The sequence below is a fragment of the Lampetra fluviatilis genome, chromosome 23, assembly GCF_964198595.1.
Source record: "Lampetra fluviatilis chromosome 23, kcLamFluv1.1, whole genome shotgun sequence".
Classification (NCBI taxonomy): Eukaryota; Metazoa; Chordata; class Hyperoartia; order Petromyzontiformes; family Petromyzontidae; genus Lampetra; species Lampetra fluviatilis.
This window is the reverse complement of record NC_136297.1, coordinates 10,087,334-10,109,738: the sequence shown is the minus strand read 5'-3', so window position 1 is coordinate 10,109,738 and position 22,405 is coordinate 10,087,334. Positions and strand designations below refer to the sequence as shown.

At 56.1% G+C, this 22,405-nt stretch overlaps 1 protein-coding gene across 2 annotated transcripts in view; it reads right to left on the bottom strand.

Moving 5' to 3' along the window:
• The window catches only part of GTF3C1 (general transcription factor IIIC subunit 1), a 34,717-nt gene that overhangs the window by 11,815 nt on the left and 497 nt on the right, over nucleotides 1-22,405 (bottom strand). For both annotated transcript variants that reach the window (XM_078867149.1, XM_078867150.1), the window contains exons 2-24: nucleotides 17,741-17,935; nucleotides 17,129-17,305; nucleotides 16,632-16,775; nucleotides 15,861-15,969; nucleotides 15,532-15,649; nucleotides 15,024-15,176; nucleotides 14,637-14,752; nucleotides 13,353-13,839; nucleotides 12,133-12,623; nucleotides 11,447-11,568; nucleotides 10,242-10,395; nucleotides 9,249-9,352; nucleotides 8,452-8,714; nucleotides 7,957-8,142; nucleotides 6,957-7,127; nucleotides 5,582-5,727; nucleotides 4,576-4,673; nucleotides 4,130-4,226; nucleotides 3,414-3,591; nucleotides 3,156-3,273; nucleotides 2,285-2,420; nucleotides 809-899; nucleotides 121-351 (exon numbers count right to left, since the gene is read on the bottom strand). In XM_078867149.1, the coding sequence (XP_078723275.1) occupies nucleotides 121-351; nucleotides 809-899; nucleotides 2,285-2,420; nucleotides 3,156-3,273; nucleotides 3,414-3,591; nucleotides 4,130-4,226; nucleotides 4,576-4,673; nucleotides 5,582-5,727; nucleotides 6,957-7,127; nucleotides 7,957-8,142; nucleotides 8,452-8,714; nucleotides 9,249-9,352; nucleotides 10,242-10,395; nucleotides 11,447-11,568; nucleotides 12,133-12,623; nucleotides 13,353-13,839; nucleotides 14,637-14,752; nucleotides 15,024-15,176; nucleotides 15,532-15,649; nucleotides 15,861-15,969; nucleotides 16,632-16,775; nucleotides 17,129-17,305; nucleotides 17,741-17,935 (4,085 nt within the window). The remainder of the gene's footprint in view (nucleotides 1-120; nucleotides 352-808; nucleotides 900-2,284; nucleotides 2,421-3,155; nucleotides 3,274-3,413; nucleotides 3,592-4,129; nucleotides 4,227-4,575; nucleotides 4,674-5,581; nucleotides 5,728-6,956; nucleotides 7,128-7,956; nucleotides 8,143-8,451; nucleotides 8,715-9,248; nucleotides 9,353-10,241; nucleotides 10,396-11,446; nucleotides 11,569-12,132; nucleotides 12,624-13,352; nucleotides 13,840-14,636; nucleotides 14,753-15,023; nucleotides 15,177-15,531; nucleotides 15,650-15,860; nucleotides 15,970-16,631; nucleotides 16,776-17,128; nucleotides 17,306-17,740; nucleotides 17,936-22,405) is intronic.

Sequence of the window (22,405 nt, the reverse complement as noted above, 5' to 3'; positions counted from 1 at the left end):
CTTCACGTTCAACATACATACGCACGACCTTAGCTGCGAAGCGTAAAAACGGAATCACTTTACGCCTTTCTCTCTCTCTGAAGATCTCATGGGTTCTGCTCTGCGCGGAGGTCTGCGCACCGTTGGGTTTCTTCGGTTTCTTCCGCTTGGGGCTGGCTTTGCGCGGCTCGGCGTCGCGCTTGTCCCGCTTGCGCTTCTGCCCCTTGCCGCCCGCCACCGCCTTGTTCCGGTTCGCGGCCTCCACCTTCCGCAGGAGCACGTCGTCTGTGCGCGCCACCGGCCACTCCCCGTCGTCCCCGCCGCGCGTCGTCGTCGCTGCAGCAGCAGCAGCGCCCACGCTCGCGCCATCGCCTGCGCGTGCGGCGAGGGAGGTGAGAGTAGCGGCGCGGCCCTGCAATTGCTCGCTGCCGCACAGTGCTGGCAGAAGGCGGCGTGGTGGCGTGGTGATGTTGTGGCACGGTGCTGTGGTGGCATAGTAGCATGGTCTTCTGGTGATGTGGTGCAGTGGCGGGGTGGCGTGCTGGCGTAGTCACGAGGTGGTGTGGTGGCATAGTAGCATGGTCCTCTGGTGATGTGGTGCAGTGGCGTAGTCATGAGGTGGCGTGGTGGCGTGGTGGCGTGGTTATCTGGCGGTGTAGTCACGTGGTGATATGGTGGCGTGGTGGCGTGGTTATGTGGCGGCGTAGTCACTTGGTGGCATGGTGGCTTAGTCACGTGGTGGCGTAGTGGCGTGGTTATGTGGTGGCTTGACCGTGCCGTGACATAGTCACGTGGTGGCGTGCGGTGGCGCAGCACGCTCATCACGTACCAAAGCGGCCCATGGGGTGCGAGCCGTGCAGCGGTTTCTGCAGCAACGTCTGCAAGCGAACCGTGGAGGTGCCACTGCCGCGCCCGAGGTCCTGCCGACAACACCGCGCCGCACAACAACCACACGCCCCGTAGTGACACAGCGGCCAACACAAAGCAGCAGCAGCAGCAACAACTCCCGCGCGGCTACAGTCAGCCGCCTACTGCGACAACCGCTACCGTCACAGAGCTCGCTTTGAAAGTGCTGCTGGAGCCACCTGGCCGGAGTCCTACAGGGGGCGGAAAATTTTCAGACTGGCAAATGCCGCACTCCTAACTTTAGTGCGCTCGGTCACAGCAATGAATGAGGGGTGTGTGTGTGTCTGTTGACGTATGGTTGCCTGCCAAAGGTATCTGAAACGTCAATTCGGCCCTCAGTCAGTGAAAGGTTGTCCATGCCCTGCCCCATAGCAAGCGCAACGATAATACCGAGCGCTTTTATAGAGCGCCGTTCATGCAAACTGCATATCACAACACTGCACAATCCGCAAACACGGAGAATCGCATATGTATTTTAAGATGTTTTCAGTGAAGTAACCGGAGCGTCCGGAGAAAATCCGTGTTCTTCCCGTGGTCGTGTGGATTTTTTTCTCCAGGTCCTCCGGTTTATCCCTCCACATTTAGAAACATGCACTAAGATTATATTGGTGCTATAAACGTCCAAATGATGGGCCACTTTGTTGAGCTTCTGAAAAATCAGTTAATACCTCAGTGGGCTTTGCCTGATAGGATCAGGATTGTTTAGTTTTATTTGTATGTGTTGAGATGATTTGTTTACATTTCTTATACTTTGCACAACCATCATGATTTTTGTACCGATTATTGTTGTAACGTTCTTACCCGCCCCCTACTGGACATCAGTTACAAAGATCTTTATAGCTCATCGGATTCCTCCAGTATAAATAAATGTTCCGATTCTGGAACACTTGCCGAGAAGCAGTTTATTCTGGCGAGCCACGGTACGGCACCCCTCCGAGACGCCCAAGGGAAGGGAATTTCGCAACCGACTCTCGCTGCCTCCACATTGCCGGACCACAGCCCGCGCATGCAGCTGCTTCCACTACCGCCCAGCCCGAGTATGTGTGTACGTTGAACTTTTCGTCACAAAAAGTGGCAAACCGTGCTAATTGGAGGTGCGGGGGGGGGGGAGTACGACAAACTACAACACAATAAGCAGCTGTCTAGAAATGAGTTTTCAATCGAGATGACTTAAAAGTTCGCAGCTCTAGCGAGCTTCCCAATATTGGAAGGAAGAGCCTTTTCTAGACGGCCGCAGCCGAAAGCGGCGCGCGATGCAGGTGACCGTCAGACGACCGCGGCTTTGCGAGGGGCGCAGGAGACACGAGTGAAGGGATAACGAGGGGGTCGGGGGTCAGGGCGCAAACGGCAAGGCTCAGACGCAAGGGAGCAGCTGGCGCCCCCCTCCGCTCCTACCCACCGGCTTGTCCTTTTGCAGGATGTACGACATCCAAATCCAGTTGCGCTTGAGGTGCCCGAAAAAGCACGAGTCGAGGCCGCCGGCGCCCAGGCCGTCCCCGGGAATGGCGCCGTCGTCCCGCACCTCCCTGCTGCCCCTGCACCGCACCGGGGACGTGTTACCGCGGCGACGTTCGCCTAAACGCGTACGCACACGCGCTGCTGGAGCGCGGGGGCGCAAAGATTCCAAGTGCGTTATTTTCAACGACGCCACGGTTTTGTTCGTCCAGGGGTCCACCGCCGGGTGCGGTGTGTAAATATCGCCGCCGGAGAGACAAAGGTGGTCCCCGGGTGCGGTGCTGGCAACGCCACCCACTCGTGTGCAATGTTGGCCTGAATAGGCGCTCGCTAACAGTACTTGCCTCTACAGTGTGATGAAGGCTATACAGGGGATCTTCGTCTTTATGTGTTCGTGCGTGCGTATGTACGTGTGTGTGTGTTGGGGGTGGGGGGGTGATGGTGCAGTGGTTAGCAAGCTGTGCTACAGACATGGTGACCCAAGTTGGCCACCCACCCCCTCGTGTGCCTGAATAGGCGCTCGCTAACAGTACTTGCCTCTACAGTGTGATGAAGGCTATACAGGGGATCTTCGTCTTCATGCGTGCGTGCGTGCGTATATACGTGTGTGTGTGTGTTGGGGGTGGGGGGGGGGTAATGGCGCAGTGGTTAGCAAGCTGTGCTACAGACATGGTGACCCGAGTTGGCCACCCACCCCCTCGTGTGCCGTGCCCGGCCTTCATAGGTGCTCGCTAACAGCACTTGACCCAATAGTCTATCGAGGCTATTCGGGGAATATTTTTCTTAGTGTGTGTTTGCGCGCGCGAGTGCCCTACGAGGTGTACTCCAGCATGCTGCACTTCTTGTTGAGCAGCTTGTCGTCGTACGATCCCTGCTCCGTCTCCTCCCCGTCCGCACCGCCGCTCTTGCTCCGTTGCTGGTTGCGCACCACGCCTGCAACGCGCCGCGTTTGGGGGGTGGGGGTCACAATGCGGGGTCCCGCTGTCAAGGGTCACAACGTACATTCAACATCGCAATCTGGCAGCATCAGCGCCGGTGGAGCACGGTGGTCTGGAGGGGGGGGGCACGCGTACCGAGCGGCGTGTTGAGGCACACGCACTGCATGTGTAGCCAGTACTCATCCACGTTCTCGATGGCGCGCAGCGAGTACGTGCGGCGCTCAAACGGCTCGGAGCTCTGCGCCAGCTTGTAGTGCGGCTCGCACGTCGTCGTGTCCACCACGGTGGCGCACCGCTTCAGGTACACGAACACCTGCGCCGGTGGGAGGCGGCGGCCAGAAACACGCACGCGCGCACACACGCACGCGCGCACACACACGCACGCACTCTGCGTTACGGCGGGTGCACACGCCACGGTCGCAAGCATCACGCGCTGCTGCGTAGACTTATTTAGGTGGGAAGGAAATACAGTAAAACCTTGTATTGCGAGTAACTTGGTCTGCGAGTGTTTTGCAAGACGAGCAAAAAGTTTAAATAAATATTAATTTGATAAACGAGCGAGGTCTTGCAATACGAGTAGTACGTATACACTTTGTCTGCCGAGCGTCACGTGATCACAACTGATACACGAGTGCTTTGGATTACAAACACGTTTCCGGAACGACTTATGCTCGCAATCCAAGGTTTACTGTAACGGTGTCTAGACTGGCAGGCCGGTATCTGATGGGAGTCTCTGGACAATAATAGCCTGGGAGACGGGTCTCTGATGGGGTTCGTAACAATAACACACTGGTAGACCGGTCTCGTCCGAGTTGGGGCTGGCTGTGGTCGTCACGGACGGCCGGTGATACCTGATCCTTGTCCTGGAATCTCTCGAGGGGCCCGAAATGGAGCAGACCCATGAACCAGAGCCGCTGGAAGCATTCAAAGATCAGGAAAATATACCTCCTGGAAATGGGAACAAACATTCACCACGTTAGCCAGTTTCAAAAATGAATACCATAAATTATGTGTGTGTCGTATCCGTTTCTCCCTCCAGTGATGGAGGTGAAGGGAAATGGACCCTCGTGTTGGTGTTAAGGTCCCAGGGCTAGGCAACAACACAATTTGGCCAACGGACTCAATTAGCTTCGCGCTTGGCTTTGTTCAATGCGAGCGTCATTCCTAGCAGCCGCTCGGCTAACGAAGGCACACGGAGGAGCGGCGGAACGCGCCACAAAGCTCAAGACGGGACTCGCAGGGCTCAGGGGAATGCCCCTAGGAGAGGCCCCTCCCTGGCAGCAGAGCCACTCCTCACCGCTTGAACAGCAGCTGCTGCCTCATGGCGACGGGGAGGAAGCGCACCAGCGTGTGCTTCTTCACGGGGTCGTCCAGCAGCTCCTGCAGCCCGTCCACCTGCAGCGCGGCAACGACAGTGCTATAACGGCGGGCCGCACCGTGGCGGCATAACGGCGGGCCTCATCGTGGTATCAATGATGGGCCTCACCATGGTATCGTAATGGTGGGCTTGCCTGTGGTATCATGATGGACCTCACCGTGGTACTATAATGATGAGATTCACCATGGTATTATAACGTTGGGCATTCACCATGGCATCGTAATGGTGGGCTTGCTTGTGGTATCATGATGGGCCTCACCGTGGTACTATAATGATGAGATTCACCATGGTATTATAACGTTGGGCATTCACCATGGCATCGTAATGGTGGGCTTGCCTGTGGTATCATGATGGACCTCACCGTGGTACTATAATGATGAGATTCACCATGGTATTATAACGTTGGGCATTCACCATGGCATCGTAATGGTGGGCTTGCTTGTGGTATCATGATGGGCCTCACCGTGGTACCATGACGATTGGCTTCCCCGTGGTATAATGATGCAATTCACCATGGAGTTATGACGGTGTGTTTCACCGTGCTATCTTGACGACGGGCTTGACAGGTTATATAATGAGGGGCTTGTTACAGTTACAATGGCATTGCAATTCGTTACGAATTACACATTCACGCTTGTGATTGACTCCAGGTCTACCAACCCCACACACCCCCCCCCCCCCCAAAACTTCTCCTTTCAGCACCGCTAGCCACAGGTGATATCCTGGTGGGTACGGGAACAGAACCAAAATATTTTATCATCCTGGAGGAATCCGATGAGCTATCAAGCTCTTTTTCACAGTATGTCCCAGTAGGGGCGGGTCAGAACGTTGCAACAAAAACACGATAGGAGTGAAAAGTATAGGAAAGGTAGACAAGTACGGGAAGGGGTAGGAGGCGGGGGGGTGGGGGGGGGGGGCGGCATACCCGGTAGCTGATGCGGATGAGCTGCACGAACACGGAGAGCGGCATGCAGAGCAGGATGTCGCTGACGAGCGCCCAGCCCTCGCCGTACTCCCCGTGGATGGGCGCCGGCGGCGTGAACCGGCGCCAGTCCTGCACCTCCATGTACACTGATCGGGGCACAACGAGTCCGCGTGAGTCACTCGTAGGAGCGGAGGTCGAGGCGCAGCCTTGCAATCTGATCGCTCGTGCCACTGCTGGCGGAAGGGCCCTCCCCGCTAGGCGGAAGCTCTGGAGAGGCCGCCGCCCCCCCCCCCCCTCTGATGACGCTCGGATGAGGGACTACCCACGCTTTACACCACCGCGTGTGACCTGTCGATCGACTGTGGCGAGATGTTAACTGCCGCGTCTGGTGCACAGGAGGTCGTGGGTTCAATCCCGACTCTGACGCCTGTATATTTGTGCATGTTCTCCCCGTGGTCACGTAGATTTTTCTCTGGGTCCTCCGGTTTTTCCCTCCACATTTAGAATCAACATGTGTTCAGAGTATTTGGCTGCTATCAATTTCCACGTGATAAACCACTTCGTTGGCCAGGTCGCTTGTGAACAAGAGCTATTCTAGCTCAGCGGGCCTTACCTGGTAAAAAAAAATGTTTTAGTTTAGTTTATCGTTATTATATTTGCTGGCTGGCCCCTCTAGCGGAGGTCCCAGGTGAGTGTGAAAACAAACCAAGAAGAAGAAGTCAGTATCATTTTCAACTGTGGCAAATATAGCACCGCGACACCGACACGCGTTGGGCCGACTCTTCTTCGAACAACGGCACGGGATTTTTAACGTCCACTGCTATCCAGACGGGCGTGTGTTTACGGCAAATACGCCGGGAGAGTTAACGGGGCTTGCCATCAAGGGTCGAGCCACGAAATTCTAAGAACCGCTACGAATTCACTACCGCTCGGCCACTGCATGTAGTAGGTACGTTGAACTCATTTTGTGTCTTGCCGATCTTGTCAAGGAGCATAAATCATCGACCAGACTCCGGTCATCCTCGCAGCAGCGGCTTTTGGCTGGCCATCGCACGAAGACGGTCACCGCATCGCGCGCTTGCGGATGCGCTTCTGCGGCCGTCTGGAACGCTCTTCCTTCTGATATTGGAAAGCCATCGTAGCTATGCACTTTTAAATCATCTAGATTGAAAACTCATTTGTTTACAACTGCTTTCCATGTGTTAGTTTGTCATCCGTCCCCCGCACCTCCGATTAGCACGCTTGGTTCGTCGTACGGTGCAAAAAAAGTTCAACATACATACGTACAAACGTTCTAATCGGGAGGCACGTTTGCCTTTGGGGGGGGGCGGGGGGGGGGGGGCTTCACGCGCGAGCCGGCCGCAGACCCCCTGACCTGTTTCCTCCGCAAACAGCTGCTCAGCTTGGCTGCTCGGCGACGTGCTGCTCTGCCCCGTGCCCACGGAGGGCCGCCCTTCGCTTTGGTCTCCTTCCCACCGGGGGGCCACCTCCGAGGCCACCTCCGAGAGCGTGCCGGGGTCCTTGGAGTTCTCGGCGGCCCGTGGGCCTGCACGTTAAGTACAACCGAGCGGGGGACAGATTAAAGCGCCCCGCGTGAGGCAAAGGCGCGGGGCTTCGTTCTTTCGTGGAACGCCGGAGTCGGCGAGGCCCTTCTCGCCATCTAAGCGGTGTGCCCGCAGCAGGGCGAGCGTGCAAACGAGGGCGGCCCCTTGGTTCTCAAGTTAAAAGCGGAATGATGGGAAAAACGCGCATCCTAGTCGTACGAGGATAACGCTGGCAAACGCCTTTTGATAAATCGACAAGTGTCACGATGACGGGGGGGGGGGGGTGCTGTAGTTAGCACGCTGCGCTATGAACCTGGCAACCCGAGTTCGATTCCTGGCCATGGCCAATATCAGTGGCAAGTAACATCAGAAGCGGTTCTGCCCACCGTTCATCAACCTGCAATTACCAGTGTGAGGTAAGATAAATAGACATGGCTTGGGGAGGCCTTTATCCCGATTTTTGGGATCTGCTCAGATGGCTGGAATTTATATAAATTATGATGACGATGGCTTGAAAATTCTTCCAATTCAGCCATCCATCAATCGGTGTACCTTGGTGCTGCTCTCACGGTCAGGTCACACATTTGAAAGAGACGTTTTATCTCTGATGTTCAGTGCGCAGCTCATCGTCGTCATACAGCCAGAATCAGAATATTTCCGAATCAGAATATTCAATTATACTGCAGGAGGAATCCGATTAGCTACAAAGCTCTTTTTCACCGATATCCAGTAAGGGTGGGTCAGAACGTCACAACAACTAGCTTCAGGCGCTTAATCTTTGGGCGTAAACCAACAGTCCTCTGTGTGAACACCGCGTGGAGCCCAACGTACCGTCTCCGCTGGTCTCCGCGAGCGACGACCCCTCGCCGTCGGGGGCCTCCGCCCCTCCCCCTGGCAGCGCGGCGGGCGGCTCCTGCTTGAGCTTGTGGCCGTGCACGATGTACCAGAGGAAGGTGTGCAGGATTCGCAGGCGCGGCATCTTGGGCATGAAGCCCAGCGAGCGGCCCAGCCCTGGGACTGCAGGCGCAAGCGCACATGGGTACGCGACGGTGGGTACGCGACGGTTGGTACGTTTGTGTGCGAGCACAGGTACGCGCGCATACGTGCGCCGGTACGTACACAGGTATACAGGTGAACGGTCGGGGTGCGCGTAAACAGACGCGCGCGTAAAGCTGCAGATAAGCGGAGTGTCCAGGTACGCACGCAGCTGCACGCTGCACGCACAAAGGCTACACACGCACGCGCACGGAGGCCCGCTCACCCGCGATCGAATGGCGTACGACCCAGCGGCGAAACGCGCCAAGCGACGGCACACCCCTGGCCTACCGATGGGCGGCGAGTAGTCGAGCAGGGGCGTGATGCCCATCCTGATGTCGATGGCGCGCTGCAGCCCCAGCGTCCTGGCCGCCTTCTGTCCCGTCGCGGAGACGCGGCCGCCGCGCGAGTCCCCCGACTCGCCCGCCTCCTCGCACGAGTCCCTCCACTCGCCGGTCTTCTTGGTGCCGCCCGGCGACGTCTCGTCCGGCGCCGCCGCCGCCGCCGCCGCCCCCTCCGCCTGTGCCTTGTGCGCCTGCGCCGACGCCTTGGCCCTGCCAACCGTGGATTGGCAGCCAAAAATAAAAAAACGCTTTTGTTGGACCGTTTGCCGAACGCTTCGCCGTCGTTCGGCGGGAGGTGAACGTGGCCGATCGGTCGCTTTGACGCTCGTTGCCGAGGTTCGCAGTTTTGAGCCGGGCGGCCGTCCTGGTTAATACCGCGGGTGTGCTTAACCGCAACTTCACAACGGACGCTAAAAATCCTGTAATGTTATTCGAAAGAGTACGCCAATGTGCAAAATGACTCTGAAATTACTCAATTGGGTAAAACCGCGTAGCAACGTTGCCCCCTCCCTCTGTGAAACAGTGCCTTTGCGATAGCCTTGCACTATTGGGCATCACGTGAATATCACATTTATTAAATTATTGTTGTTAACATTAGGCTCTCTCCACTGCTTGCCGCGGGCACACGTGGGCACCAGGTTCTGAAATTATGCTGGGGGGGTTTGGGGTGGGGTATGGAGGAGGGGTGGGGGGGGTGAGGGGGGGTGGGGGGGGGGCTTGGGGTGGGTGGAGGGGGCCACTCACCTCTGGGAGGAATAGGAGCCGGAGATCCGGAAGCGCACCTGCTCCAGTGCGCTCTTCACCAGCGGGTCGTGGGGGCTCACGGACGGGTGAACGACCAGCTCCACCTGGTCACGCGCCACCCAACAACCGCCGAGGCTACGTACGGAGGGCGTCTGTCCGCGTGTTTTTGCTATCGGCGATAATAACGAGCGTTTGTGTATGGCATCGTTCGAGCGAGCCGCGCCTCGCAACGCTGCACAATCCGCAAGCACCGAGGTGCCTTTATATTAAGCTCATTAGCGAGTGCGTATACGTGTGGGAGTAAACCCACGCTTGCGAGGGGGCAGCACTCTATCCCATGCAGATTGATATTAGTTTGCACTTTTGCCGTACCACTTTCCCCTCAGAATCCGAATCTTTATTTAGACCGGAGGAATTCTCCTGGCGAGCCAGCTCGTGGCTCCTCCTCGACACCCACAGGAAAGGGAGTTTCACGACGTTTGTGTGGTGATCCACCAACCCTCGCTGCCTCCACAGTGCCGGATCACGCGCCACACATGCATAGCCACCACCAAAAATCCCCCGAATAGCTTTGACAGACTGTTTGGGCAAGTGCGGTTAGCGAGCACCTATGAAGGCCGGCACGGCACACGACAGGGTGGGTGGCCAGCACCACGCCCGGCTGCCTTTGTCTGCCGAGTGGTGATGTCTACACACAGCACCAAGTACTCATTTGAGGTTGAGTCGACCTAGAGGAGGCCCAGGACCGGTTCAAATAATTGTCACTGTAGTGTTCGCCGTGAGGCCACGTGCACAGCAGCCACCGCTACCACCACATGCACCATCACCGTCGTCAATGCCGTGATGGTGCGTGTGCGATGGCATTAGCGGTCATTGCACCGCAACTACCAACCCAGTCGCCTCCGTTCGAAGTGGCTGATATCTGAACCGCCGGGCCTTCCCCTTCCGCTCCCCACCGAAGCCTCGACAAACAAAACAAAAAAAGGCACCCACTTTTTTGGCGATGCCATCCTGCACGACGGTGGTGCGGTAGAGACGCAGCTGCCCGTCATCCGCCAGCCTGTTGACGAGACGAACGATCGACTTGCGGCAGCAGCGGCTGCTCACGCCCTCCACGCGCTCCTCGTCCACGATCATCTTCTGCAGCCTGCGGCGCGGAGCAGCGCGTCGCGAATCAAACTGAACTATTTCAACTCAACAATTTTTTATTTTACCTACCCGAGCTGTGCAGCTCTTTTTCAGAAGCGAACTGGCCACAAATGAAAGCTCATAAAAGTGGCTTATCGCGTGGACATTTATCGCAGCCAAATACTCTAAATGTACGTCGATTCTAAATGTGGAGGGAAAAACCAGAGGACTCGGTGGAAAATCCATGCGACCACGGGAAAAATATGCAAACTCCAAATATACAGCAGGCGTCAGGGTCGGGATTGAACGCACGACCTCCTGCATACCGTGGTGCCCTCATTGCGTTGCTCGCCGCCATGCGTGGCACAACGTTGCGGAAACAACCCGAAAACGCGGCCGGAGGAAACCGTTCAGCTCAGCCAGAAAAACCCGGTTCAGCGCGGTTATATGTACGCTGTCACGCTGCCGCGCTGCTGCGCTGCCCCGATCTTGACAGGCCAGGCGGCTCTGTGGGGGAGAGCGAGCGGCCAGCAATCGGAAAGTTTGCGAGTTCAAATCCTGGTCGCGGTGTCGGTTCCTCAACAAGTCAACGGCGGTTGTCCTATGGGGGAGACTCAACGCCATCGTAGGAACGTGGAATTTCCAAGACCAGCTCGGGCCTGTGAGCAGGCGGTAGGCACCGCCTCAAGGCTCATTTGAGCGGGTGATTCACTTCAACTCCGAGCTCATCTTGACGCAAGAGCAACTGGCCGACAAATGCGAAAAGATGGACTGGATAAGCCGGCACAACGCGTGACAACGACCGTTTGAATCTACGTTTTTGTGTTTGTTTGCATCGTTCTACGTATGTATACGTATGGTGAACTTCATTCGTACAGTACGTAGCCAACCGTGCGTATGGGAGGCGTGGGGGGTAAGGACAACAAACTAAACACAAAAATCAGTTCTCAAGAATTTAGTTTTAAATGTAGATTTCAAAGTGCCATAGCTGCAGTGGCTTCCCAACATCAGAAGAGCATTCCAGACGGCCCCTGGCGCTCCGACGCGGCGCCGGCGAACGTCACACGCACGCAAAGAGGCTCTCGATGAGGCGGTGGCTGCGCACGGCCTCGATAATCATGTTCTGCCGCTTGAGCAGGCGGTACGTCAGACGAGTCGGGCCCCGCGTTGCGCCGGGCTTGTGAGGCGCCGCCTGCTCGCGCGCGCGCACAAAGACACGGGCAGGCGGGCACGCGCACGTAAGCGACAATTCCAGTCACCTATGGGTCTGTTGCACGCAGATCACTCGCTAGCGTCACTCTTAAAGGCGATGGAGTGAACGGTCTCAAACGAGACAGACTAAACGCAAGAAACAATACGGACGCGATCGTGAAAATGAGCCAAAAAATAAATAAGAACCGATTCATCGAGCTGTTGAGCAAATGAACTTGTCAATTGCCTATAAATTAGCAATTTCATTATTGCCTGCTACAAAAAAAACTTATGGTTGGGCGGTGGTGCAGGTGTTGAGTGCACTGTGCTATAAACCTGAAGACCCGAGTTAGATTCCCAGCCACGGCCAACAATATCGGAAACATTTTTGCCCCCGACACCGCTTCGCCCAACCTACGCTGACCGTCACGGTGAAGTATGCTCAAACAAACCCCCCTGACCTACACGGCGTTGGGTAGGCCTTCATCCGGGTAGTGGATTGACAAAGGACTGCGCACTGACACTCGGAAAAATTGATCAGCGACAGCGGCGCTGGCGCACCCACCGGCTCAATCAGGAGTTCACCACCCTCCGGCTTGACCTCGGCCTCCTCGTCTATCTCCACCTTGCAGACCCCGTGCCCTTCCGGCGCCGGCCCCTCCGAGTCGGCCGGCGCTCCGGCCTGCCCCGCGGCCGCGCCCAACGGCGCCTCTCCTTCTCGCCGCGCGGCGGCCTCTCCGGCATCCAGCAATGCCACGCTCTCCCGGCACGCCACGGCTCCTCCCTCCGGCGCTGGCTCCTGCTCGGCTCCTCCTCCTTCTCCGCGGGTCCCCGTCTCGCTCGGCGCCGACGCGGCCTCAACCTCAGTGCCAGACCCGGCGTGTGGAGCATCGGCGGGATCCGTGGATTCCGTCGCCGGTGCCAGAACCAATTCTGCTGTGGCAGCTGCTGTGGCTGCTGCCGCTGCTGTGGCCTCCTCGGGCTGCTCAGCCGTGACCTTCACCTCTGACTCATCGGCGGCGGCGTGTCCGGGCTTGTCCTCTGCGGTCGTCTCATCTGCAGACACAGCAGAGTGCATTCGTTGTCATTTTCACCCCAACCGATCGCGGCGTCTCCAGCAGAGTGAAAATGACTGCTAAGCTTGACCTCGCAGTGTCAATTCAAACCTCAAGGTAACACCGACCCTTAGCTTGACCTTATCCCTTAAGGCTCTTAACGCCGTCCCCCGTAACTCTCCAATTAGACGTTCTCCGTTATAGCCAAGTTCGTTCACCAACTCCACACCGGCATTCGCCGCTTTGACAAGCACCTAGACGTCGGTAATCACGGCCAAGTCCCAAAGCCGGATTGTGGGATACTGCTGAGCATGGAGCGTGGAGGTGTTAACCCTGAAACACCCACGGAATCTAGCACGAGGAATAAAGCGATGGCAGAAGGAATAAAGCGATAGCACCAGTTGCATCGATGTATAAATCTTGTCCTTCGCTCATGACTCAAAGTAGACCATGCGGGGGTCACGGGCCATACGGTGGGGCCGCCAGGCTCAGGGTGAGGTTACAGGGTGAGGTCACAGGGCTCGGGATGAGGTTACAAGGTTAGGTTACTAGGTGAGGCTATAGGGTGGGGTCACAAGACTAAGGGTGAGGTCACAGGGCGAGGTCACAGGGCGAGGTCCCAGGGCGAGGTCCCAGGGTGAGGTCCCAGGGTGAGGTCACAGGGTGAGGTCACAAGACTAAGGGTGAGGTCACAGGGCGAGGATGGAGCCCCGCGTCGTTCCGCACTCACCCGCCTGCGGCAGGGGGTGTTTTCTCGGGCGGCCTCTCTTCTTGCCGCTGGCCTTGGTGGTCACCTTGGCCTTCTTGTTCTTCTTCAGGCCGCCCTTCTTGTTCTTGGAGCCCTTCGGCCGGCCCTTCTTCCTGGGCAAGAGGGCGGCGGGATCCTGCCCGGTAGCGACGCCAGAAGTGGCGGCGCCGGCGGCGCTCTTCCCCGGCTGCCTCCACCTCCCGGCCGCACCCCAGTTCCAGGGGAACACGGTGTCGGGGCGCCGGGGGGCGGCACCGGCGCCGCAGCGCTTCACCCTGCCGTGCGTGCGCCCCGGCTGGGCGACGGCCCAAGCGGGGGCGACCGGCGAGGGGCCGGAGCCGCCCGGCGTGGTCAGCTCGTGGTTGCGCGCCCGCTCGCGCTCGATCTGCTGGCTGAGGACGCTGGTCTTGACGAACTGCTGCGCGATGTACTTGGTGGTGCGCTGGCGGCCCTCGTCCTCCATGATGTCCTGCGGGCGAGATCGATGGCGGTCACGACAGCAGCCATAACAACGCGCGGGGGGAATGAACGGGAGCGATGATTGACGAACGAGAGCAGAAGTAACGATAGCGAAGGAACGGAATGAAGAGCGGCGAACTTGAACGGGGACAAACAGAACGACGACGAACAACCGTCGAGAACGATGGACGCTAACCAACAGTGAGAATGAAGAAAAGGGGAAATGAATGAGAATGACCAACGAGAGCGAGAACAACGAGAACGGGAAAATGGCACGAGGACAAGGCGTGAGTAAACCAGAGTGACAAGTGTCAACGTCGAACTGCTTTTTGCGTTTAGCTTCTTCTCCTTCCCCGCACCTCCGGTGCGAAAGAAGTTCAGCGTACATACGTACGTACAACGCACGGTCAACCAAACGAGGGCATCCAGCGGAAGGGCGCGGGAGAAGTTCAAAGTTCATTTATTAGGTATAGCCCTGTGAGCCATTCGGCTCTTGAATCGGGTGCAACCGCAACAAACAAAAAAACATGAACAAGAAAACATCTTAAAGTGACTATGTGACTAAGTGCAAACAGAAAATCCAAGAAAAGACAGCAAAATATTGCAGAAAAATCACCGTACACCACCTCTGTGCAAATATCCCAGTGGGATGCAAGTCAAACAACAACAATAACCACAAAACAACTTAGATTAAGGCCATCAGTCTTACTCTGTACTACAACAAACAAACATGGCCAAACCAAAAAACTGAGAAGCACGCCGAACAAACAAAATGCCGACGCACAGTCCCGCAGTGGCGCAGCGCACCTTGACAAGTCCCCTGCGGCACAGCGTGCGGCACAGCATGCGTCCCTCCAGCTTGCCCACGTTGAGCTCGAGGCACAGCTCCGAGTGCGAGATGCCGCCCGTCCCGTGCCTCCGCACTGCAAGAGGACGCCGCGACACACGCGCCAGTCGCTCAGAGCAGCGTCGATCACACCGCGCACATACACAGACCTACGCGCGTGCCGCTCGCCCGCTCATTTTCTCACACCCACACATTTCACTCACCCGCTAGCTCGCTCGCTCGCACACACCTGCACACGTGTGTACCACTCATTCGGTCACACACACACACACCTACACGTGTCACTCAACTCACTCACTCGCACACGCCGGCACGTGCGTTGCACACGGAGTGCACAGCGGCCTCACCGAGGTCCAGGGCCTGCGTCAGCATGTCGCGCTGCAGCACGAGGCCCTGCGGCCGGACGGGCCTCTGGATCGGCGTCTCCTCCTTCTCCACCTCCGCCTCCGCCTCCCCGAACGCACGCACCAGCTGCAGGCTCCTCACCATCACGTCATTACCTGCGCCAGGCAAAGCAGGCAAGCATGCGGACGGGTCAGCGGGGACGGGGCCAATCCCGCTCGCCACGGCGACTCGCGCTGCGTGACCCAGGCGTGCTGCGCGAAAACACGCAATGAGACCCCTAACAAAACCAGCAGTATTAAGTGGGTTACATGTTGTCAACACAGGCAAGATCACAGATCCGACTGGATGGTGGGGCACTTCTCATAGCTCAGTGCCGCTTACAGCTTTTTAGTCAATCGCACAGCACACCTCTGATTGGTGGGTGCTGCCCACCTCCGATTGGTCGGTAACACCGCACACCGCCGATTGGTCAGTCGCATAGCACGCTTCGGATTGGTCAGTGCCACTCACCTCTGGTGTTCTTGCAGGGCCGCCCCTGTTGAGTCTGCTTGACCACGGACGTGATGACGATGTGCCCCAACGTCACCATGAACTGGTAGAGCTTCCGGAACGACCGGCCGTCCATGCTCTGCGCGGCAACATGGGGCGTTACAGGGACATGCGAGCAACGCTGGCGCCGACCGTCTCGTCCATAGTCGGGCCCGTCATTGTCACGCTCGATGATTTCCGTCCACTCACAGCCATTGTTGAGTGAAATATATATTTTAAAAAAACATTTTTGTTCGCGAACAATCACGCATTTGACGATAACCAAACCCAACGCTGGATTGTCGCCGCACCATTTCTGTGCGGAGCCTGGCGATGGAGTCCGTACGAGTGGGCCGCATCATCAGCTTGTCGGACAGCTTCTGCATGAGCACCGAGTACTTGCTGTGCCTGCAGCCAGCCCTGCAGGGAACAACGGCGCTCCGTTCAACCCGCACGCGCTGGTCGATGCAATAGCCATCAAGCAGGCCCGCATTACGGCCGGCGGAGGGGTACGTGGTGTGGCCAGAATCAAGCACCACTCACTACCCCCCTTCTACCTCCTCTCCCCGCTGCCTCTATCTGAAACGCAGCACTGATGTTTGTGATAGCGCCAAGTGATGTTTATTTTATGCCGTGACGATCAAGGGGAGGACCCTAAGAAAAAAACTGGCGCAGAAATCAACTCTGTGCATCGCAAAAGACAGGGCACAATCTGCTGGAATTGTAATGCAATGTGCTCACCAACAGCCATAACAACTCGCACACACAGGAATGCATCAACACACACACGAGAGCACACATTCATTGAATGGTGGAATGTTACGAATGAGAAAGTGAGCAAGTAGACGAGGGTGTCGGCAGTGGCGCCAGCAGTAGCAGCAGCAACAGTAGCTGCAGCAGTAGCAGCAATAGCAGTAGCGGTGTCTGCATAAGCAGCAGTAATAGCAGCAGTAGTTGCAGCAGTAGCTGCAGCAACAGCAGCGTCTGCAGCAACAGCAGCGTCTGCAGCAACAGCAGCGTCTGCAGCAACAGCAGTAGCAGCAGCATCAGCAGTGATAGGTGCAGCAGTGGTAGGTGCGAACCTGTCGATGTGGAATCGTTTGAGCAACAGCAGCATGGAGTGCATCTGGCTCCCGTTGGGCCGGCGCGTCACGTGCGACTGCAGCGTCACCAGCCCGAGGCGGTCGAGGAAGCCGCGGTGGTAGTGCATCTTCCTCGCGTCGATACTGCACGACCCACGGCACGCACGCGCTGGCATCACCGCACACGCCAAGCCAAACTCTCGCCCACCGTCATCTGATGATGATAGCCATTATTAGATGCAATGCAAGGGGCGGTGCAGTATAAACGATTATATAATGTTGCGTTTATCAACACTAGTCCAACTCCAGTCAACTTCTATAGCTGTGTTTGTCAGTGAGTAAAAGAATAGATGATTGCGACACAGGTGCTGCCCACTTGTGTGCCATCACCAATATTTTACACGTGCAAACTAAGCCACAGCACCCTGTATATGCTGGGCAGGGAGTTCGGGCGGGTGGCCAGGGGGGCGGGTAGGGCGGTGCAGGGGGGTACGCACTGGAAAACGTTGGCGTGGAGGTCGCTCTGTAGGGCACCCTCCCAGCGCGCACGGCCCAGCCGCTCCAGCAAGCAGTACGAGAAGTCGGGCACGCGCAGGTCCGGGTCGCACTGCCAGCCGGCCAGCGCACGCCACCGCAGCTCCTGCGATGCCACGGCCACCAGCGTGTCGCCCCACCTGACGGACACACGCGGAGCGCGCCCAACTCGTCCTTCTCGTCATTTGTTTACGCGCCATTATCTGTTTGATCTGTGCCGATGAACGCCACGAGATGGATATCCCAGGTGGAATTTTTCAATCATTCTAATTCAAGAACTGTCATCAACAGCCATGATTAAATTACTCAATTGGGTTAAACTACATTGCAAAATTGGCCCCCTATTGGCAAACATCGCCCGTGGTCGCGCTACAAGCTTGGCGCAAGCGGCACATTTGCTTCTTTTTTCCGGCGGTTATTGAGTGCGCGAGGGCCCAACGGCTCGAAACGCCAAAGCGCGGTCACCGACGTAACATCGCTATCCACGTACAAAAATAAAAACTTGCCAATTTGTTTACTTCCACTGCACGGCAGAGGGGAGAGTGCGTGCGCGAAAAAAAAACCGCGCGGCTCACCGCTTCTCCACCTCCTCCAGCGTGCACAGCGGCTGCAGGTCGCGGCTGCGCACGAGCTCGGTGACGCACGTGCGCTCGCCGTAGTAGCGGCACGAGCCCTGCATGCCGGCGGGGTCGTCCAGCAGCATGTGCACGGGGTAGATGTCCGGGCCGCTCTCCCACCGCCCCGTCGGCGCCTCCGCCTCGTCCTTGCACCTGCGCCCGTCGGGCAGGGTTGTCGATGAATCCGATTGCGAAGGAAACGATCGGGCGTGGGGCGCGCGAAGAGGCGTGTCGTGCGGGAAAGAGACGCGCAAGTTAGGGCTTGGTTTTGCGTATCTATATATAAAAGTTAGTAGTTTCGTGCGTGTGCGTGTGTCACGGGAAAACGGAGTGATAGCTCCTGCAATCTCTCATTTACTTGATACAGCTGTCGTGGCTGTGACGGTTCCACCTGAAGACGGAAGCTTGTGTTGCCTCCGAAACGTCGTGATTTTTATTTTATTTTACTTTTAGTAATTTTAATGTTTTACCTACGTGACTTTACCGAAAAAACCTAAGAATATACTCCTTCTTTCCCGCCTGTCGATTGGCCGAAACAAAATGTACAATCGGGGATGCTAACACAAAAATAAAATTTAGTATTTAAAACATATTTTAAAGTTTAATTTCAATTTAATGAAATTATTTCTCCGCTAAAACCCACAGAGAGAGAAACCATTATCAACCACAGGGGAGGATCGTACTCCATTATTGAACAATTTTACTCATAAAACTTAACCTTATTCCGTTTATTTCAAATATAATTTGTTAATCATTGTACAATAATAGTTGCAGTGAATTTATAATGCCGTGTCTTGCTTAGTTTTTTTATGTTTTAACGTATAAGCACCATGGTACATTCCAAACAACGCTAAAGCTACGGTGAGAAACGTGGTTCAAAACACATGCCAGTAACGTGATTTATTATTATTACAGATGTTAATTTGGCATCATTGGACTGACGTACATCACAATCAGAATATTTATTTATACTGCAGGAGGAATCCGAAGAGCTATCAAGCTCATTTTCACAGATGTCCAGTCGGGGCACGGGGTAAGATCATCATAACAACAAAGCACAAAACCATGATAGTAGTGCAAGTAAAAGCTATCAAATCACCAAACAACATCTCCAATATATCTAGATATATATTCGTTCATGCGTATTACATTCAGGGAATGCCAGAAAGTGCCCGTTTTATACACCGCGATTGATTTGACATGTCTCCATTTTGAACATTTACTGCATCTGTACTGTGTTGTGGCGAAGGGCGCATGAGTAAATGCACTCTTGATGCATCGGCGCTTTTGTTGCACAACATTAATGTTTGACACCTCACACACTGGGATTCTTGCACACAGCGTTGAAGTACAGTGGGTTTTTTTCTGGAACATTTGCTGGTTTATCAAGGATGTTTATGTTGCGCGTCGTCGCTTTAAGATGTTCTCTCTTCATATTTTGTTTGTTGGGGTTGCACCCGACTCAAGAGCCACATGGCTCACAGGGCTCTACCGCATGATGTGACTTTTCTTTGACGACAGATGCTTATCTTCTCACAATACCCTCACACTTTGCTGGATACAGCTCAGCAATAGTACATGCTGAGGGTATGTAACAACATTACACATCACGTGTGTGCTATGTCTGAGCTGTACACAGTAGATAGTGTGATGTGTAATGTTATAAACAATCTCATCCCTTGGGTCCGGGTAACGCCCCCCCCCCCAGCGAGTAAAAATATATGAAGATTCGGACGTTTAAGGACAAGTTCGGATCTTTTATTTGGACTCTAGAAACATTTAAATGGGTAAGATTACAGCGCGTCTCCATGCTCACGCAAGTGACATTCGTATCGATCAGAAAACTAAATATTTTTTTGGATGATCCAAAACTTTATATGTAGCGCGACGTTTAGACTTTTTGACGTAAAAAATTTCAGACGTCCCCAACGTAAACCCATCGTCTTGAGCTGCATATTTATTCGGCGACTGACAAAAGACGGGACAGATTTCCCAGGAACAGTTACCTCAGCAAGAGGACGATCCTGGGAATATCAGGAGAGTGAGCACACCGCCAGAACGTGGACAGCTCACCAGAGGCAGCCCACGTTCAGTGGCGACTCGACGACTGTACCAGAGGAGTCCTCGTTTAGCGCGTGCTCACACAACGCGCTTTCGCTACAACGCGGTTCTTCTATTGGGGAACACTTTTCGCACGGCGCGGTCAACAGCGGCGAATTACTTTCTTGAGCTGCGGCGGCCGAGCGGTACGGGAAGTTTCTGGGAATACGTGCGGAATAAAACCGTCACGAGGCGGCGTACCCTCTGGCCATGAGATGACCGCAGGCTGAGTTTATAGTGCAAACGTGACTCAAATTTGCATCGTTTTTATTTTCATTTATGCCGCGTAGCGTACGTATGCGTGTCGGGTAATTCCTCGCTGAATGCGGAACTATTCAGGAACGCATCTCCTCGCGTTAAATGAGGAATTTGGCGGACAAGCCAAGGGTTGGAAGAGTTCCCGTTTTCCTCCAGTGGCGTGGCTATCGAGGGCCCAGGTGGAACTACCCAGAGGCCCATGGGCCTGAAATGCCAAGTCGCTGGGCTCTGAAGCAAGGGGTGGTGGGGGAAATTAATTCCTCGCACCAATGAATTGCGCGTTACACTTGAATTGAACATCAGGTTAACGCTGCTGCTGTAATTATAACCGAGGCCAGGTCTCTTGGTTGCCGTTACAAGTGGCACGGGGAGGTTGACTTCGTGGCGTGCGATGGGAACGCGACTTTCGTGGATGCGCGTGGACAACGAGTGGCCGGAGGAGGGGTGGTGGTGGTCGATGCGTGCGCAATTCTCTGTTGAACTTCTTCTCCACCGTACGTGTCCAACCGTGCTCGTCGGAGGTGCGGTATTGGGGCCCGTGGCAGGCCACGTGGGTGACGATGAGCGAGCTGTCAGCCACGCATCGAAAAGAGGTTCGCCCATTTAACGACTTGTTACAAAAAAACACGCACGCACCTGGGCTGCGTAACGCTTTTGCCAACACGCGTTGTTGTGTCTTGTGAATTTCTTGAATCGGCAATAAAAAAAAGAACCGGGGAAAGCCGACGGGGCAGCTGTCAGGGCAAGAGGCGTTTGCGAATTGTGCCTTGATGAGCCTCTTCCTTGCGCTGGTTCGAGTCTCCCCAAGTGTTCGTGTAATCCTCGAATCAATGCGGCCGGCTTCTCAACCGGGGCACATCGCGGACCAGCGTGGTGAAGTATGGTCGAATAATCGTCACGAGCGGCACGACAGCGTGTGGATGGGGGAGGGAGGCCCTCATCCGATCGGTATATTGGCAACACGCTGCGAACGCGTTACACGCACCCCGCGCCAGATCAGACGGAGAAATCAAGACAGGACGTATTTCTCCGGCAGCCTGGGATCTATGACAACTGTCCAGTTATACAGCAAGCAAGTGTCAACACAATACCAGGGCAAGGGGTTACCCTAGCCACCCTCCAAACCCCGTCTCAGTCTCACCCCAACACCGGTCTCACCCCAGCCCCGGTCTCACCCCAGCCCCGGTCTCACCCCAGCCCCGGTCTCACCCAACCCCAACCTCACCCCAACCTCACCCCAACCACAGTCTCACCCAACCTCACCCCAGCCACGGTCTCACCCCAACCTCACCCCAGCCCCGGTCTCACCCCAGCCCCGGTCTCACCCTAACCACAGTCTCACCCCAACCACAGTCTCACCCCAACCACAGTCTCACCCCAACCACAGTCTCACCCCAACCACAGTCTCACCCCAACCACAGTCTCACCCCAACCACAGTCTCACCCCAACCACAGTCTCACCCCAACCACAGTCTCACCCAACCTCACCCTAGCCACGGTCTCACCCCAACCTCACCCCAGCCCCGGTCTCACCCCAGCCCCGGTCTCACCCCAACCACAGTCTCACCCCAACCACAGTCTCACCCCAACCACAGTCTCACCCCAACCACAGTCTCACCCCAACCACAGTCTCACCCCAACCACGGTCTCACCCCAACCTCACCCCAGCCCCGGTCTCACCCCAGCCCCGGTCTCACCCTAACCACAGTCTCACCCCAACCACAGTCTCACCCCAACCACAGTCTCACCCCAACCACAGTCTCACCCCAACCACAGTCTCACCCAACCTCACCCTAGCCACGGTCTCACCCCAACCTCACCCCAGCCCCGGTCTCACCCCAGCCCCGGTCTCACCCCAACCACAGTCTCACCCCAACCACAGTCTCACCCCAACCACAGTCTCACCCCAACCACGGTCTCACCCCAACCACGGTCTCACCCCAACCACGGTCTCACCCCAACCTCGCCCCAACCTCACCCCAACCACGGTCTCACCCCAACCTCACCCCAGCCCCGGTCTCACCCCAACCACGGTCTCACCCCAACCACAGTCTCACCCCAACCACAGTCTCACCCCAACCACAGTCTCACCCCAACCACAGTCTCACCCCAACCTCGCCCCAACCTCAGTCTCACCCCAACCTCACCCCAGCCCCGGTCTCACCCCAACCTCACCCCAGCCCCGGTCTCACCCCAACCACGGTCACCCCAACCCCAACCTCACCTGAATCTCACCCCAACCACAGTCTCACCCCAACCCCAAGT